The sequence below is a fragment of the Sparus aurata genome, chromosome 5, assembly GCF_900880675.1.
Source record: "Sparus aurata chromosome 5, fSpaAur1.1, whole genome shotgun sequence".
NCBI lineage: Eukaryota > Metazoa > Chordata > Actinopteri > Spariformes > Sparidae > Sparus > Sparus aurata.
This window is the reverse complement of record NC_044191.1, coordinates 29,802,289-29,820,848: the sequence shown is the minus strand read 5'-3', so window position 1 is coordinate 29,820,848 and position 18,560 is coordinate 29,802,289. Positions and strand designations below refer to the sequence as shown.

The window sequence follows — 18,560 nt, the reverse complement described above, 5'->3', positions numbered from 1 at the left end:
GCGTCCTATTGTACAACCAGGGAGGAGCGAGTGCACCATTATCTGTCTCTGTATTTGTGTGAGCAGCCCAGTTATTAATGCCGAGAGAGCAACCGCAGTTTGACTCTGTAGGGAGATTTCCAGACGTTTTCATGGCGACCCAAGCTGGTTATTTTGGGGAGGTGGACAATCTCCCGCTGTTGTTGTGGCGACAAACCCTGCAGGCTGATTTAAGTCAAGTCATGATGTTTTCCTGAACCCAACTGATGGGTTTTTGTGTCTGAACCTAAGCAGACTATAGGAACAGGAAAAAGAAAACTGAATATAACCAAAAAAAAAGTGGTAACAAAAAGAAACATTCAAGGTCCTTTTTGTAAGAACATTTTATTCTCATCCCCAGTTCATCAAATACTGACGCCTTGGGGTGGTTTGTCTGGGACCTGTTAAGTAACTTATCTGTGGTTTTTGCAGAAACACACTTACAGTCGCCAACATTTATTCTGGCGACTGTGTTGTGGGCAGAGGTAAAACCTGAACTATGGTAATGGAGGTGCATGCAGATGTGGATTTTGGCTTTATTGTTGAAAGTATTACAGAGGAAAGAAATCCTTCCATCAACATTGAGAAAGTAAGCGTTGGTTTTGGCTTTAAAAAAATAAAATACTGAGGTAGAAGAGAAAGGGCAAGAGGAACGTAAGGTGCGAGAGGATACGGTGCAGTATTTAAAGTAATAAGTTCATTATTTGAGTGTTATTTTGAGGGTCATGAAGAAAAAAAAAACTTTTTTTTTAAACGGTCTGCAGCACGTGTGATTTTAGGGCAATGTAATGGTTGTATGAGGTCAGAGTAGATAATTACAGCGGGGGGAAAATTGCATAAAGGAACATCAGAATTTAATCTCATTTGTCAGTAACATTGCATGCTGCAAGATTTTCATATTTTCTTTTACACATTTTTAACAACTATTGCTTTTAAAAAGTTTGTGGGGTCAAATTCAGCCAATCCAAAAAGTGTCCCCGGCATCCCTTCTGTTACATGACCTGACTTCTTCTCAGTAAAAAAAATGTTTTTTAAATAAAAAACCTGACTTTAAAGGATCGTAGCAGTCCTTGACATCCTTTGACTCCTTGAATCCGGGTTGCCAGTGTGCTGTGATTTGCGAGCGCAGCATCAGCCGCGGTGATGTGGAGCTGAATAGCTGCTCACAGCTCATATTTAAAAGGAAAAAAGAAAAACATCCACTGCTCTCTGGATTGAAACCTCTGCAGAACACGCCACAGCGTACTTAAGCTTCATTGTTGGAGGTGTCATTGTTGTCAGCTCTTGTTAGAGGCCACAATAGGCACGTCCACATCGGTGTTTAGAGGAGCTGTTCAAAATTTTTTTTTTTCGTAAGGCCTTTGCGTTTTTTTTTTTTTTGTAGCGATGGGGTGATTTCAGAGCAGAGGTAGAAGCAGGCGAGACAGGAAAAGGAAATCGTTGACAAAATACACGACAGGGAGAGAGGGAAATGTGCCGGAAAGTGACAAAAACACACAAAACATGTCCCAGAGTTTGGCTTTTTTTATCACTTTCTTGTTGCTCAAGCACAGCAAAGACTGTCAGCGAATCATGAGACAGATTCAAGACGCGATTTTTGCTCAAAGACTGCAGACAAAGGGGAGCAGAAAGCGGGAGGAAGCAGGACTGGATGAGCTGTTCTGAGACCCGGCAACGGTTTATAGATTATTGATTTCCTGCATGAAATTACTGTCAGTCAAGATGTCAGCTTGTCCGCTCCGACTGTACCATCAGATTATTTGTCTATATCTGCTTTGTAAAACAGTATTTCCCTCCCAAAGTGGTGATTTGATAACGTTGTGAAGCAGCGTGGGATCATGGGAGTTGTTGTCGTCATTTAAAAAAAAAAAAACCCACCGTGGTAGAAATGTTCGTGCAGTAGAGTTATAGTCACATTACTTCAAGTCCTAACTGCCGACTTCCTCCCTCGCTCTCTGACGCATCCTCTGATGTTCCAGTTTCAGTTAATAGTGACTCCATGGCGACCGAATGAAAGGAGCAGTTACCTTGAACAAAATGAGGACTCTAGGTCACTGGGTTTGAACATCTCTGGAAGCATTTGAAATAATTTAAAATACACAATTCAACTACATATATAACCAAGGTTTAGTTCTATAGACAATTTCAATGCTACATTTCAGCTATTGTGGAACGTGATGCCATTTTACCTTCATTTAGTTCCTCTTAGTTGAAGTTTTTTTCCTGTATTTCATTAGCTAAATTTGTGTCTGATAAGCTTGCCAGACAAGAATATGTGTGTGACAATGAATAACTTTTCATTTGTCTTAAAAGCTGCAAAAGTGTCTTGTCCCTGAGAACTGTTTTATCGATGTTCGACGGCAAACCGAGCGAAGTCGATGGGGTTTGACCTCGCCTCTGCTTCTGTGTTGGGCCGGGTTGCCAGGTGCAGAGACGCACATCCTGCAAAAAAGCTGAGACACTTTGATTTGTGCCGCTATGAAATCAGGAGGTTAACGGGAGAAATAATCAATCAGGCTAAAAACAGGGAGGCTCCCGAAAACATCAAGAGGCATGTAAACATTTCTTATGTGCAACGTTTAAAATCCTCACTAGCAATATCAGCGCGAGGCAGCTAAAATAAATTAGGGTTCAGGGTTAGAGGTTCGCTGCAGGAAGGACGCGCACATCCATCAGCCCTTCCTCCGCACTCCCGTCCTCCACCTCTCTACATAAAATACTCTCTACCTCCTGCATTTGCATCGGACGTAAATCCTGAGCTGCAGGATCGTCTAACATGGCCGTAATTCCCGGTGATACTGAGCTGCCTCAGCTATGCATCACTCTCGTCACATGAAGGACCCGTGATAAATCTAAACTACACTGAATTGTTTAACGTTTCCTCCCCATTTGGCTTTTTTGGTGAACCGTATGTAAATCTATGCTCTGCTGCATCCTTGCTGTTAATATGACAACAGCATGTCCTAAAAAGGAATCCAGACGGGCCCAAGAAAACCACAAAATGTCGTGTCCATTACTTTTAAAGACTTTACAACCTCGTAAAAAAAAAACTTCAGGGCTGCGGGGCGCGATCCTAATCTGTTGCTCCGCATCTGCACTCTGCTGATTTTCTTTGCGCTTTCTCACTCCTGTGTTGCTTTAAAGTTTTAGCATTACAGCTTTTATGTGCTCGTGTTTTGAATTCTCTGTTATCCAGCAAGTAAAGTGAGCGGTTACCCCGTCCGACTATAGAAAATTCACACTTGTAAATAGCATCTACTGCCCACAGACACAGGGAGCCATCTGGCCTTTTCGGTTGTTCGGTGCTGCCATTTACCGCTCGGGTCGGTGCCTACGTGCTGCGTCTGTGTTTCACGTACCCGACAGTGGGAGCACACCGACAGACGTGCACATTCAGAGACAGATGTCGGAGGAGAGGGATGAGAACAGAGGAAGACACAGTTGAACGATAATCAGAGCAGGACGACAGAAAAAAAAGGGGGACGACAAGGGTAAATAAAACCTGATATTCCAGACAGGAAGACGGAGGGAGGGAGGCAGATGAAGACGGAGTGCTCCAGCGCTGTGATGTGACCAGCAGAGGTCTGATTATCCATCTGCTGTCGTTTCCACATAAATAACCGGTCCTTGGATCAGCTTGTGCGCTTGGCCAACTGCAGCCACAGAAACTCGAAGTGTGATGAGTGCAATTGTCGGAAACGCTTAGGTTTTTGGATCTTTCCATTAACAAGCGTGGCCTTTAAGTAATCAAACAACCTAAGGAAGAGTTATAAAAGAGAATTAAACAAGAGTGGAGGGTTTTATAGAGTTATCGGTGGTTTAATAAAACTGCACGCGAGCGTTTTCACTGCTGGTTCAACCCCTGGATTTTTCGCTGACTGACACGGACTTGTTTTCATTTTGCACGGGCACGAAAACTGCGTTCGTGTTTCCGTTAAAGTTTTGTGTGGGTCAGCAGTGGGAGCAGTGCGCCGGCCCCTTCCCTCGAGTGGAGCTCCGGCAGTAAACAGTCCACAGAGAGGAGCGGGGAGCGAGAGACATATGCGGGTGGCCTGTGAGATCAGTGTCAGCCCGAGGGCATTGTTGGGCACTTCCTCTGCTTTGTGCCGTCCTCATATGTCACTCAGAAATGTTCGGACAGACAGAGGGGCAGACAGTCACGCGTGCGAGCAGACAGACAGATGGAAAACAACTAATAAAGGGGAGGAGTGACGGCCCGAGAGAGGAAAGAGGTGAAAGACGGCGAGGGGAGAACGACAGAGGGAGCAAAAAAGGGACTGAGAGGTCTTCTGGTGTGTCGCTGTTAGCCCCGGGGCATTATTTGGCACCCCCCGCTCCACCATGTTGTCCTCCTCATGTGTCACTGCCAGGGGGTCCCCTGCCCACATCTCCAGGGGCTCGGCTGTAACTGTGCTAATGCCAAAAATAACCTCTGCTAATGGAAGCGAGGCAGAGGGGACGGATCAATAGGAGTTATCAATGACATTGTTAGCTTGCTGCAGGCTAACTTATTGTTCGTGTCCTGCGCGTCCCGACTGCCCCGAGCTATTTTTGACCAGGTCGTTTGCTCTGTCAACAAGCAATTTTCGGAAATTTCAGAAATGGGAGTCCCGGGAAAAATTTGATTACGTCCCAACTGAGACGCATTAGGCTTTTTCTGATGGCTGTTATGGTGTGTTTTATAGATTTGAATCAGACATGCAGATTCCTTTATGTTCTCACTTTACAGTAACAAACTGGATCTGACTGGACTCATTGCCCCAAAGGCCCGGAAAACATCAGCGTTCCATTTGTTTACCTCGGCTGAGTTCCGAGCGATTTTTTTTCCCTCAAGAGAATCAGAGCGGGTCAGACTCAGACTTTCAGAGACGGGTCGGGCTGTAATGTGAACCTGTTTATGAAAAGATGAGAGTCCAAAACAGACAGACTGATGAAAAACCAAGACGACGGCGAAGAAGAAGGGAAGGATAACGCTTCAATTAACTGCTGACATTTATACATTCAGGCTTTATAAACACTCTCATAGGCGAGTACATAAAAGGTTTGTGGTCTGTGGCTGTCTGTCGAGGAGCGACGAGAGCTCGCTGGTTAGCTTGACATTAAACTCTAGCTGTAAATAAAACAAAAGGTCCGCAAGCGTAGACGCCGGGATTGCGAGAAAAATGACCATATTTTCTCAGTAATTTTTTCAAAATAAAACGTGGCAAATGTCTTATTGTTGTCGTTTAGCATTCTGGAGGCACTTCCTTGAAGACAAAAACATGATGATTCAGAGGAAGAGGAAGAAGAAATCTGCTGCGTGACAGCAGGTCACCGGTGCTACAGGACGCGGTGCAGATGGCCGTCACAACACAACACTTCGTTTTTACCGAGATGCATGCGGTGAATTCTCTCCACTCAGCATCTTTGAGGCTGATGTCATCCGTGTGTCGAAACCCCTCTCATGTCCTCCCGCTTCTATCGCGTCCAGAGCGCTGACCTACAGGCGAACGGGCCCGGATGACCGTAACCAGCCCGACGAGATGACATAACCTTCTCACACAGCGCACAACTCTGTGGTGTCACACGTTTCGCCCTCTCCTCCATCTGGCAGCTAATCTTCTTCATCATATGAGGAAAAAAAGAACCCGGCAGCACGGAGATAACATCGGCACCGAGCAGAAAACAAACTACATATTTAAGCCCCTCTGTAGAAGAAGCGGGACTCTGGTCGTTTGTTTGCCTGCTCGCGTGTGAGATGTCGTAGCTACTTCTTTGCGGTGCACAGTAGTGTCCAAGGCGATTACGATATACAAGGTTAGCAGAGCCCAGCGCAAGTGAGATTCAGTGTGTGTGCAGCATCTTTCCGCTGTAGTTCACATACCAGCGGGTCTATATTACTGATTACTGCAGTGGCTGTGGTTAATGCATGAATGGTGTTCTTTGTACAGTTACTCTCGTAGGTTTTAACAACAAACTGCACTTTCTCCAGCTGTTCATCCCCCACACATCCCCCGAGAAGAGACCAAACACTTAGCACGTTTGTTAAGGCTCTGCTCTTTAAGCATGTGGACATTTATGCAAACACTCATTCACACACACAGACACACACACACACACACACACAGACATCACAGCCGTGCATTTACGTAAAAAGACATGTGTTGGAAAAACATGCGAAACACATGAGAATGCACGCAATCCAAACAAAGATTTGGAAACCATTAGGATTTCTGTTTCCCTCCAGGTGCTTAACACTTCACTCTGCTTGTGAATGTCTTTTCCAGCTCCCAACTGTGTGTGTGTGTGTGTGTGTGTGTGTGTGTGTGTGTGTGTCCTCACCACAGTTGGGCAGTGTCAGTCTGGACAGCAGCTTGCGTACACCTCCATCCTCAATGCAGCGCAGCTCCTGGGTGTCTGCTTCCTCTCCTAACCACAGCTTGATCCACATGTTCTCACAGGAGCAGTGCAGAGGGTTTCCTGACAGGATCCTGCACACACACACACACACACACACACACACACACACACACACACACACACACACACACACAGTCAAGAAGAGTGAGTAGCTTAGATTTTGAAAAAAACGAAGCGATAGCCGAATTACGCGACAACTTTTTGGGAAAGTCGCTCCTTTTGTTTTCTTCTATGGGAGTTATGGGATGTAGATTATTCCAGTTCTCCTGTCTGTTTCTTCCAATACAAAGCTACCACCGGCATCCAATTAGCCTAGCTTAGCATAAAGACAGAAGACAAGGGGGAAACAGCTAGCTGGCTCTGTCCAAAGGCAACAAAATCCAGCCACCAGCGACTCTAAAGGTTGATTCGTGACACGTTATGTTTCACTTTCAAAACCAAAGAACAAGTTGTTGTGATGTTTTACTTGGCTGGGAGAATGAACTACAGGAAGTCAGTACATTTAGCCAAAAAATAGTCCGGCACAAAACCCCTGGTAAAACATTAATGTGTAATTTTTTGGACACGTGAGTTTTTTGTGCAGATTAAACTACGTGGTGCTGGTGGGCAGCTTTGTAAACAGGCGAGCTGTTTTCCCCCGTTTAGTCTTTATGCTAAACTAAGCTAACCGGCTCTTGTCTTCAGCTCTTTATTTAACAATCAGATTGGGCAGTGTTATCGATCTCCTCCTCTAAATCTACACAAGAAAGTAAATACGTGTATTTCCCCCAAATGTGAAACTATTCAGTTCTCTCAAAGTCCGCTTGGAGTTGACGAACGGTATCGAGCCACATTAAAAAAACATGCAATTTTCTCCTGAAAATTAGCTTTCGATTTCGATCACTGAATTCAAAGGCAACATCGCAACAGCCCTCTACAGCACGGGGCCGGCAGTCCAAAAGCCTGCAGCTGCACTTCCAGACACGCATCCTGTGTGCACGAATGGACTGATGTTCTTTATCAGAGATCTTTTATTGATTGGTTTGGGGGGAGGGTTTACTAGGGACAGACATGAGAAACTTAAATTTGAAAAAAATCCTGATGTTGTTGTTCATTATCGACTCCCTCCAGGGCGGAATTTAATTGTTTAACGCCGCAATCTTTATTTCTGGTGAATATTGTTTGAACTTGTGTAACGCTGGCGTGCAAAAAGCCACCAGGATAAAGTCAAGCTGTCTTCGGAAAGAACCAGTAAAAACCAATGAGGTGTTGATCTTTACAAATCCAGACGATCCAAGCGGTTTCTGCTGTTCTTCAGTTAATGTTTGGTGTATCGTCATCCCTGACAGCAAAGCAAAACTTAGCATTTACTACAGTACGGAGAGACTTAAAGGATGTGTTTGGGGGGCATGTTTGCGATTATTGACAGGTGTCAAAACCAATCACACCGAGCCCTGGTGGTCTCCATCCTTTTTCCAAATAAATAAATAGAGAGATAGAGAGATACATAAATAAGCTGCCGGCTGCAGTAAACCCCAAACCTCAAAAACCTCACAGCAGAAATCTATAGGTGACACTGAAGATGCTATATGAATATGTTTATACACTGCGATGATAACCGGGAGGTAAACCAGAGACAGAACAGACAGACAGACATGGAGATGGACAGACTGATAGAGGCGGCTGCTCTGAACTCACAGATAAGAGATGTTGAGGTGTCTGAATATCCTCCAGGACAGTGATGACAGGTTGTTATCTTTCAGATTCCTGGAAATGAAGCCAAACATCAGGGAACCAGATTATCGTAGACATGTGCGCCACGAGAAAAACTGTCCGGATGATGCCGCAGCAGACGGAACAAGTAATCCTGCGTTATTATTTCTCATTAACAGTTTTTCCCTTCTAGAGATGGTGACAATTAATCTTAAGTGGTACATTCGATCAGTACAATCAGTATCAAATATTAATTATGTTGACAAGATCTCAAGATCAATTATAAACCCTGCTCAGTCCGAACCTGAGCCAGAGGTCATGTCCATCTATTTCTCAGCCATGACTACTTTTCTCTTAATAATGCGACAAATAAATCTTCTTTACATTATGATTTCACTAAAACAAGAACACAATAAAACATATCTATAAATGTCACAGGATGTACAACAAGTGGACAGGATGTGTTTTTTACTCACAGGTACTGTAGTTTGAGGTTGGTTTGAAAGGCGAGCTTCGACACGTACGTTAGCCTGCTGTTGGTCACCGTTCTGACACAGAAACAGACGCGGCAGCAATCGTTAGTCACGCTCATCACGAACAGCACAATTATCAATGACAGCTGTCACACCAACAACAGCAAACACATGAATTCAGGGTCCTGATCATCTCTCAACAACGTCTGAGAAAACATATGTGGTTTGGTTTCTAATAAGTGAAAAGTGTACACACCGGTGAAAACACTCATGGCAACCCAAAATGACTAATCTGTAACACATTAATATATTGTTTAATTTAACTTACATTGCTACTATAATATCTTAATTCTGGCTTGTGTGAGTATAGAGGACATGGTGTTTTCTACACAAATAAAGAAAGAACTTAATGTATAACATTTGCCGAATTTACCAGAAGACCCAAACAATTAGGAATTTGTCATAGGCAACGTTTCACAAAGTTAATTACGTCTCTCCAACTCAACAACTCACAAAACGGAGTGATTTCTGTCTGGGACTTTCTCCACTGGCGACAAAGAATTCGAGTATATGGTTGCTGTTTATTATATTTTCCAAAAATTTGACAAGTTCACCATCAATTAAAGTTTCCTTCTTTAGAAAATTTAGTGTAAAATGGTGATATACATTAAAAACGTTGTGTTCTAACAGCTGCTGTACGGTTTTATTATGACCGTAAAGACAAATGAGTTGTTTACTTCATCTGGTTTGTCATTAAATCGAATTAAATGAATGACGCTGCCTAGAAAAAATGCTGGTGGTATCAATCTGAAGATACTATACAACCTTCTTGTTTGAATCTTTATATAAAATCCATTTATATCTTCATTCTTTCTTCATTTTTGTAACTGCAAATGATTATTATGTTATTATCAGCTTTGTTTTGCTTGTGTATAGATGAGATTTGTATTATTTGAATGTATCTATATCGAGTCATGCAAGTGTTCAGCACTTTTAAGATACAAAATAATACATTTGCAGCAGTGAGACATGGAAGTAAGTCAGATAACAAAAGTCTTTTCTCTCTGGTGAGAGCAGTAAAGCTGCTCCTTTCTACAGCTGATGGCACCTTGAACATAATTCAGCAAGCAGGGGTCTTTAAATGTTTTAGTAATCTGCACATGAGGCTCTACACCATAGTTGTTTTTTATTTGACAACCTGATAAATGTAGGTTCGTCCTTCCTGGCAAAATAAATCAGTCATAAAAAAAACTAAAGATTTCCCTCAGTAATCCAGGGGAGTTTATGCAAAATGACCCAATTAAAAACTCCGTCTGCTGCTCAGGCACACTCACAACTCTGCCACAGAGCGACGCCTTCGCATTTATCTTTTTATATATAACTGTAACAGATGTCTCGATATAATAATCATAAAAAAGCCTTGTCACGTGCAGAAAAACAGTTTAAAGAGTCAGGTGCTTTTTATATTACTCAGCACTGTGAGAGCCAGGTGCAGAGAGCGCGTGTCCTTCGGCGGCTGACGTGAGACGACGTCATTATCTGATCTGAAAAGTTTGGCCCAACAGATGTTCTCTGACGGACTGAGCTCATCTGACACAACTGAGATTTTCCTTTCACCGATCGGAAGACAGTTTTTATTCTTTCAAATAGTTAACACTGTGCAGACTGTGAGTGTGTGCGGACACATGGGGCAGGTGTCGTTCCGGGTTCAAACAAACATCCTGCCCGCATTTTCCAGTTTCGTCTGTTCCCCCTCCCCACTACAATTAAAAGCATAAACACTTGCGGTGCTGTAGCTTGCTTTGTTGCTAATCCGTCTACCGAACAGGATATTGGCTGGAAAATTAAGTAGTCTCTCCACTCAACACATTATTACGCTGCAAGACAGCGGCTGCTTTGGTAGACAATTCCTGTTTTAGATTAGCAGATAAAATGAGACGCAGATGCATAGCGCAGCACAGCCGGGGACGGTGCCATTAACACAGCAGGACGTGGACAACACATCGCCCCCGGGCAAAGAAGGACAAACATCAATAAAGACATTCAATACTCCTCGTGAACTCGACTGTAATAAAGCAAATAAAATGTAATGACGCTGTTCGTTTTTCTTGCTTGCTGCGTGCTTCTTGGGGCCCTGAGATGTTCAGCAGAATAACACAAAAAGCCTTGAGCGTGCGGTGGTCCACAGTGTAAATGAGGCGTGAAACACTTACAGGTTCCTGAGATTCTTGTAGTAGTGCAGGTCTTTGTCGTTGATGGAGGAGAAGGTGCTCTGGTTGGCGATGTAGCTGTCGGGAGATACAAGCGTCTGTCAGAGGGCTCATTTGTAAACGGAGGGAGGCACAAACAAGAAGAGGCGTTTGGGCGAGACAAAGGAACATAACAAGCCCATATAATTAGGGGGCCACAGCTGATAAATGGGACACAGGGGGGGGGGGGGGGGTCTGGTGCCGGTATCTCTCTCCTGCACTTGAGCAAGGCATTAGATCTGTCACAGGGTCAGCGGGAGACGACTGTGGGCTAATCAAACACAGTGATATCTGCACCATTCAAATATCGCAGCAGATGTTTTTGAACATTTGGGTGTAAAGAAACCCAGAATGAGCTGAATCTAAAGAGGGAACAGACTGTAAGAGCCGCCGCGTCCTCAGTCTCACTGTTTGTCTCACAAGGTCATTAAATGATCTTTCTCACGTAACTGAGGGGGGAAAAAGGTTTATTGACTCCCTGCATGACCTTCGTAGTGAGCAGCCGTCAGTCTGGGATTATTCTTTCTTGCCAATCACGACATATACACGATGATACGCTGTCTCTCAACTCTAAATTTACACTAAACTATTAAAATTTGAGTCAATGTAAGTCACAAAATATGTTATAGGCTCGTCCCGGTGGCCTCTGGGGTCCAGACTAGAACAAGTTGTCCCACCATAATGTTTGATTTGGCCCACACACGTTTTTTTATAGTGAAAAAAAGACTTAAACATAATAAAAATGAGAGCCTTTCTATATGCTGTTGAATGTTTTGCGAGGTTAAAACACTCTTTAAAAATGCAGGATCCCTAATTATTAATCGCGTCTTACAGTTTCAGCGCAGGAATCTGTCAGTTCAGGGAACTTGCGATCCGACGGCTACGGAAGCCCCGAGGCACAAATGCAAGAGAGATGTAGGAACTTTGAAGGATTATCCTGGCAGAGCATCTTTAGTTTAATATATTTCTTAAGTCATAAACACACAAGAGGGGGAAACAATTAGGAAATGGAATCGCCAGAATTTTTTTTCTCTCTCATTTGGCTCACAGGGCTTCCATAAATCTTCAGACAATAGGTGCTTGTTTTTTTTTGGCCCTCCTTTACAAAAAAAAAAAAATAAAGACTTTGGGCCCCTGGAGGAGCTAGAAAACACTGTGTTGCATCAACGACCCCCGGCTCGAGCTTGACGAGGGGACTTCTGTTGCGAGTCACCTCCCCTCAGCTCTCTGCCGTCAACATCAAATAAAACACACACACACACAAAAAACACTGCAAGAAAAATAGGAGTACAGTACAGTTTAAAATGCGGCTTTAATAATTAAAGCAGCTGACCCAGAATGTCAGCATTTCTCATCTGAAGCTAAACCCCTTTCTCTCTCTCAGAGCAGCATCTTCAACGCAGTCTCACAAAAGAATCAGTTCCATTTTGATCGACAATCTCTGTCATACTCCACAAATCAACATTTACACCTTCACTGTCAGCAGGGTAACTATCTGTAAATCAGCCATAAAGTCAGAAAAAGCGGACGGCGTTTCCAGATCGAGATGAATAATGACGCCTTCGGGTGCATGAACACATCCAGCTCTGGGTCAGGTTGGATGAACCTCTCACTGCAGGGAGGAGTTCAGTTTTGGAGTTACTACACCCACTGTTAGCCTAAATCTCCTGAGATCTCCTCTGGGCAGATATATCAGCACTGTGAAGCATATTTTATTATTATTATTACCATTATTAGAGGCTAAATCAACTTTCTGTGTTGTTAATCTGTTTTCTTAGAGAGCCAACACCCAGTCAGACAAATTCTCAGCACCTCTAACACTAAATATGATCAGTTGGACTTTAATATCAAACACATCCATCACACACAGAACTGTGGTTGAGTGTAATCTCTCTCAGTCTGTGTGTTCTTCAGAGGAGATGTCATGAAATGGTTTTAAAAAATCAGGACGTTTAACCAATTAACACTAGCAGGGGACACGATAACCTCCCTCTATCTTTCTTTTTTCTTTTTTTCTTTTTTATTTGGCAAGGTCGTTTGGAGTGATGTGTCTGTTTGCATTAGCCCAGCACTCTGTGGATGCTTTTCACCAGATTGCTTGTGTGCTCATTTCGTCGGCGTCCAAGGCTTCTCCAAGTTCATCCCCGACAAGTCATTATCAACAAGGCCGTTCAATCTGTGCCAAGAAAGATATTGCAGCAATTAATTTTTTTCTAATCTCCTGTTTCTGATTGCTCCCTGATAGAAACGCTCAAAGACGCGTCTGCATTTTTTTCAAAATTTTTTTTATTTCTCCACCTCATCATCGATTTTCTCTCCGCGCCTGTGGTTCATTTAAACCCACTCATATGAGCCATCTTGGGGAAGTGTCTGTGCTAATATTTGGACAGTGGTGTCTGGTGTGCGTGTCTCCCTCCACACACACACGCACGCGTAGCTGCACGCACGCACGCACACGCCCGCACACACACAGGGCTTTGTCTGATTGTCGGGATAAACTCCATCCACCTCGACTGCTTACCCTTCTACAAACGTGCTGCTGATGTGCCCCCATGACGGCAATAAAAGTCTGTTATGCAATGTAGGTTACACATCGTGTCGGAGCCGAACCCATGCCGAATAGATGAGCGGCACTCGTATTTATATCTGAGCACAGAAACGTGTGAATACACCGCAAATAGACGCGTGAGATTCAAATTCGGTGCAGAAAATAGAGAAAAATCAAGGCAGGTTCGGGCTCCAAGGCGCAGCTGAGGGGCAGAGGGTGGCATTGCTTTATTGGGTAAAGTGTTGTGAAAAATGCGACCACGCTGATGAAATATGAAGATTTGGAGGTGCACTCACATGTCGGTGATGTTCTCCATCTCCGCCTCGGTCTGCAGGACGGGGAATGCGTTGATACCCCGCTCCGGATCCACGCAGGAGATCCGGTTGCTGCTGCAAACGCAAGAGGACGGGCAAGCCTCCGCGGACAGCCACGGATCTCCCGAGCCCACCGCCACCCCGACCACCATAACCCACCACCACCAGCAGCACCGCCACGACCAAGACCCTCTCCCCGGCGAGGTGAGAGCCTCGCTCCCGGGTCTCCAGGCGCTCATCTCGGGTGCCAACTTCAGCTATAAGGCTCGCTGAACAGCCCCCGCGGCCCGGCCCAGGTTGGCTGGGATCAGCCCCGGTTCGGCCAATCAAGGAGGCGGGGGGAAGAAATAAAAAAGTAAAATCCCGATTGCCGAGGTGGATGCAGGCGGCGCAGGTCTAAAAAACCATCGGCCGTGACAGCGGTGACAGACAGCGAGGAGGAAGAAAAAAGACAATCAGGAGAATGTGTGTCGTCCCTTTCTCTCCCTGTGAGCCTCCTCCAAATCCCCCGTCAGTCAGCCAGTCAGTCAAAATCACACTGCCACACTGACGGGTGTGTGCCAAGGAGTCTCTCTCTCTCTCTCTCTCTCTCTCTCTCTCTCCCTCTCTCTCTCTCTCTCTGTCAGCTGACGCGCGCGCTGACCGGAGCCTCCTCGACACAATGTTCTCTGTGTGTGGACGAGAGAGGAGGGAGGAGGAGGAGGTGGTGGTGGTGGAGGAGGTGGTGGTGGTTAGCCTATTTGGGTGGATACAGGATGAATGACAGGCAGGATGGGAGAGCTTTTGCCGTGCCGTGCCGTGCGTCCGTCCCGCGCGCGCAGCTCGCATGGATGGAGGCAGCAGCCATGAGGAGGAGAGAGGAGGAGGAGAGAGGAAGGGTACCACCACCATCAACATCACCAGCAGCAGCAGCAGAGCACATCATGTATAACGTGATGCCTCATTGATCCCCTCCTCAGGGAAATGCTCCTTTTTTCCCCCCTCTGCTGCCAGGAAGGTGTGGGTGAAGGGGTCAGGTGCTGGAGCACAGGTGTGTCTTGCTCAAGGGCACCCCAGCAAGGCTTCCTTGACAGGAGCGGTGTGTGACCTCACCTCTCCTCTGTTAAAAGTTCCTCTTCTCCGGCCTCGCCTCCAGTCCTGAACGTCCTTGTCAGGTGGAGGGGGGTGGGGGAGGTGGGATACGTGCAGAAGGCTCCTGCGCCGGGGAGGGTTATCTAATTTATCCACTAGCAGGATTCAGATTATGCCAGCAAATGAGATATAAGGGGCTATCAATTTACAGGCTCTAATTGCCATAATCATTCTCATCATCATCACCGTCGTCGTCATTATAATCATCATTATCGTCTGGTTGTTATGCTGGGCGTTTCATCAGTAGACCTGGATGAAAAACAAAGCTGTCTGGAGGAGCTCCTTATCTTGAATTTAGGTAGTCAAGAAGTGCCACATTTCCAGTCTTGTGCTCTGGAACAGGAGAGAGTGAATCGTCTAAAAAACCCTGTATGTCCCTTTAAACAATGTGCTGTAGCACATCTAACCATCCAATAGTTATTCTGATGCTGAGTGGGCTTCCACTGTAAAGAGCGAGGGAACAAGAAAGAAAGAGGGATCAATCACCAATCATCAAGTCTTTAGCTGGCGTGTACTAGACGAAGCGTCACCTTATTAAATCATTAGGCCATATTTCATAATCATATGGGGCTCCCAGCCAAGCCCGACCTGAATCAATAATCTGTCATCTCAGACTGGAAGCTGCACGGCTGCATGCCCGTCACTCCGCCGCTATACATCTCCTGCATTTCTAACACACCCTTTGAGTGACTGTGTTCTCACAGCCGCTGAAGAGCAGAGCTACTCCTCCTCAATCCTTCACCTTGTATGTGAGAGACAGAGCATGACAGGACATCTGCCTGTGAGCAGCAACAACCCAGCACAGCTGTGAGGAGTCCTCTCCTCTCTCCTCCTGCTCCCTCTCTCCGATGTCCTGTCCCCATGTGCAGCTCCAATATGACGTTTGTGCTGACGCACAGGCAGTGCTGCTGAATAGAGGAGTGTAATTATGGAGCCCTGTCTGTGTCTCAACCAATCTGGAGGACGGCTGCCTCGGAAAAGCGGAGTGAACGCACAGAACACAGTGGGCGTATCAATTAAAAACATTGTCTCCCCAAACATAATATTCAAATTACTCTGTTCCTTTGGCAATCTGACAGAGGTGGTAACCTACGTTAAAGGTCTTTGACATTTTAAACATGTAATCACCCCCTTTAACCATCTGTCACAGGCAGACAAAGCAACAGTCACAATGTGTTTTATCCGGCACTGTGAGCATATTATACTATGACATGCATATTTAGCTTCTTGTGCAAATCATGCAGAATGTTTGATGTGATAAATGCAAAATGCAAATCACAGCTTTACAAGTGTCTGCATCCTGTACGTACTGACGCCACGGGTTTATTTTTAAGTGACATGGAGAAGGTTTTGTGTGCTGTCTGGATGAGTTTGTACAGGAAGTCATCATCTGCAAACGTAAACACAGCGGCTCTTCAAAACTCAAAGCCTCGGATGCTTTTCCTCGAGTCGACCCACTGACTTCATTTAAAACAAAGTTAGTTTTTTAAGATGTGTTGCTTTTTTTGTTGTTTTTATGAGCCTAGGCTCACTGAGAATCTGTGTCCTCTACACGTCTTATGTCTACTAGGAACAGCTCCAGGGTTTGAGATTCAAAATAAAATTAGATCACAAATTTAAAAAAAAAGAAATCTGAAATGTACAACTACAACATTTATAGTAAGTTCGATGTAATTCATAGGTGGATTCTCTCTTCTGTGTTGGAAGATGTATTGATTCCCTTCGGTGATGTGGCCAGTCTATATTTTTCCGCGTGACGTCACTCAGTTCCCCTGGCAACGCAACATCTTATTGTAAGATGTTTGGCCCTGATTGTTCGATCGCTGTTCCTTTATGTCTGATCACAATCAGCTGTTGTCATCATCACACTATGGATTCAGCTTTAATCACTCCAGTTTTATATTATGTTATGCCCACCGCGAATTACGGAAGCCCAAGATGAAAGTTTTAACGTTATACTGATGTTAAAAAAAGTGAAATTCTTGCATTTGTAGTTATTCTTTGCGTATTGATGAATTGATTTCTTGACTAGTTGAAACTCATGACATTCAGGTGATCACAACCACCTGTCGTCGCATCATAATCGCCTTTGAAATATGCAGATCATGTGTTTATGTATGGAAACTGCTTCAGGTTCAAAAAAAGGGTCAAAAGGAATATTGAAATTTATGATTTATTCATGTGGAGTCCTAAAATACACAGTGGGGTTTTGTATCTTGCTTTTACCCCAGAGCTATGAGCGACAAAGAGATGGAGTCACGATTAAAACACTGGACGCATTGAGCGCATACAGAAAACAACACACGAGCCAAACCAGTGTGCAGTGTTTTATTTCCTTTGTCAAACCGTGAGGGTTTTGGCTCGTGATGCAGGGACCGTCTGACAAAATCTTCCGAGCTCTGTCCTCGCTTTTGTTCAAGCTTCTTGGCTCCAGTTTGAGTAATTGTTTTAACATCTGGAACGGCTACATCAAAGTGATAGTGGATATAAGTCTTCAGTGGGCCCCACGAGTCCTTAGTGAAATAGGGAGGTGTTTGATTTTTTTTCTCCTTCTATTTCAAATGAATGACTGAATGACAGTATCCTGTCTGAACTAAGCTGATACCGCACTCCCATGAGGGAAAGGTTCTGGAAATCCCTCAGAACAAATGTAAAACAGATGACTGTCCTTCTGCATTAGAAAGGGGACGATGTCTTAAATAATCTCTTGCTTGCTCAGGATTTTCAGCAAGTGAAATGACAGTAATCTCTGTTGAGTGTTCCTCGTTAGCAGGTCAGGTTCTACTGTGACTGGAGGTCATGTATTGTCTAATTTCCCATACATGATTGTTTTGTTTTGATAATTCAGGTTTCCACTACAAAGCGCATACTAGCATTAAAATAGAGCCCCTGGTGTGTCGCTCAGTGTATATTAATATTATAAAGTGGACTCACATGAACCTGCTTTAACCTCTGCATACCAGCCATGTCGTTCTGAGAAATTATACACTAGTGCTCTCTAGTGGCTGCTGGGATACATCATTTGTCAAAGATGCAGATGCCGTGTCAGAGGAAGGACTCATTTCCAGAGAGGAGGTGAGTGTTTCTGTGACGATAATTTATTTAAGAGCGACAGGGAGAGACAGTCTCTACTCTTGCAAACATTGGGACATTGTGTAGGCACACACTGATCTTCAGGGCTGTGGAGGGGTGAAAGGAAATTACAGAATGATAGAACAAGTGAATGATCCGCGTCATTCTGACTGGTGTGTGGTCCAGTTTTGGATACTTTGTGCCAAACAAATTCCTGTTTGCAACTGAATCCCCCCCCCTGCATGACTCGACTACATACTTTAATTCACATTTGTGTGTGTGTGTGTGTGTGTGTGTGTGTGTGTGTGTGTGTGTGAGTGTGTGTTGAGCTAATCCCTTAATGACCTTTAACCTGATGACAGTTAGACATTAGCCAAACAGAGATTATAATCAATGTGTGTGTTTTAATGAAAGAAAGAAAGAAAGAAAGAAGAAGAGAAAGACAGAAAGAAAGAAAGAAAATATTGGAAATTGTCACACATTTGACGACAGGATTATCCACCTTATCCTGAAAACTAACAGAGAAGAGCAGGAAGGAAAAAAGGGAGGGACATAGATGAACAGAAGGAGGGCGGATGGGAGGGGAAAAGAACAGGACAGGTGTCTTTAAAAAAAAACACTCGCAGCAGCCCGGACAGAGTTTGAATTTCCACGAGCAGCAAAA

The 18,560-nt window shown here is 44.5% G+C and overlaps 1 protein-coding gene across 4 annotated transcripts in view; it reads right to left on the bottom strand.

Annotated features, from left to right (window-relative positions):
* The window catches only part of ntrk2a (neurotrophic tyrosine kinase, receptor, type 2a), a 97,437-nt gene extending 82,981 nt beyond the window's left edge, over positions 1–14,456 (bottom strand). For 2 of the 4 annotated variants that reach the window (XM_030418271.1, XM_030418273.1), the window contains exons 1-5: positions 13,676–14,456; positions 10,796–10,870; positions 8,586–8,657; positions 8,095–8,163; positions 6,340–6,488 (exon numbers count right to left, since the gene is read on the bottom strand). In XM_030418271.1, coding sequence (XP_030274131.1) covers positions 6,340–6,488; positions 8,095–8,163; positions 8,586–8,657; positions 10,796–10,870; positions 13,676–13,932 — 622 coding nt within the window. In that variant the 5' untranslated portion in view covers positions 13,933–14,456. The remainder of the gene's footprint in view (positions 1–6,339; positions 6,489–8,094; positions 8,164–8,585; positions 8,658–10,795; positions 10,871–13,675) is intronic. The other 2 variants (XM_030418270.1, XM_030418272.1) reach the window with 2 other exon arrangements.
* Between the last annotated feature and the right edge of the window lie 4,104 nt (positions 14,457–18,560).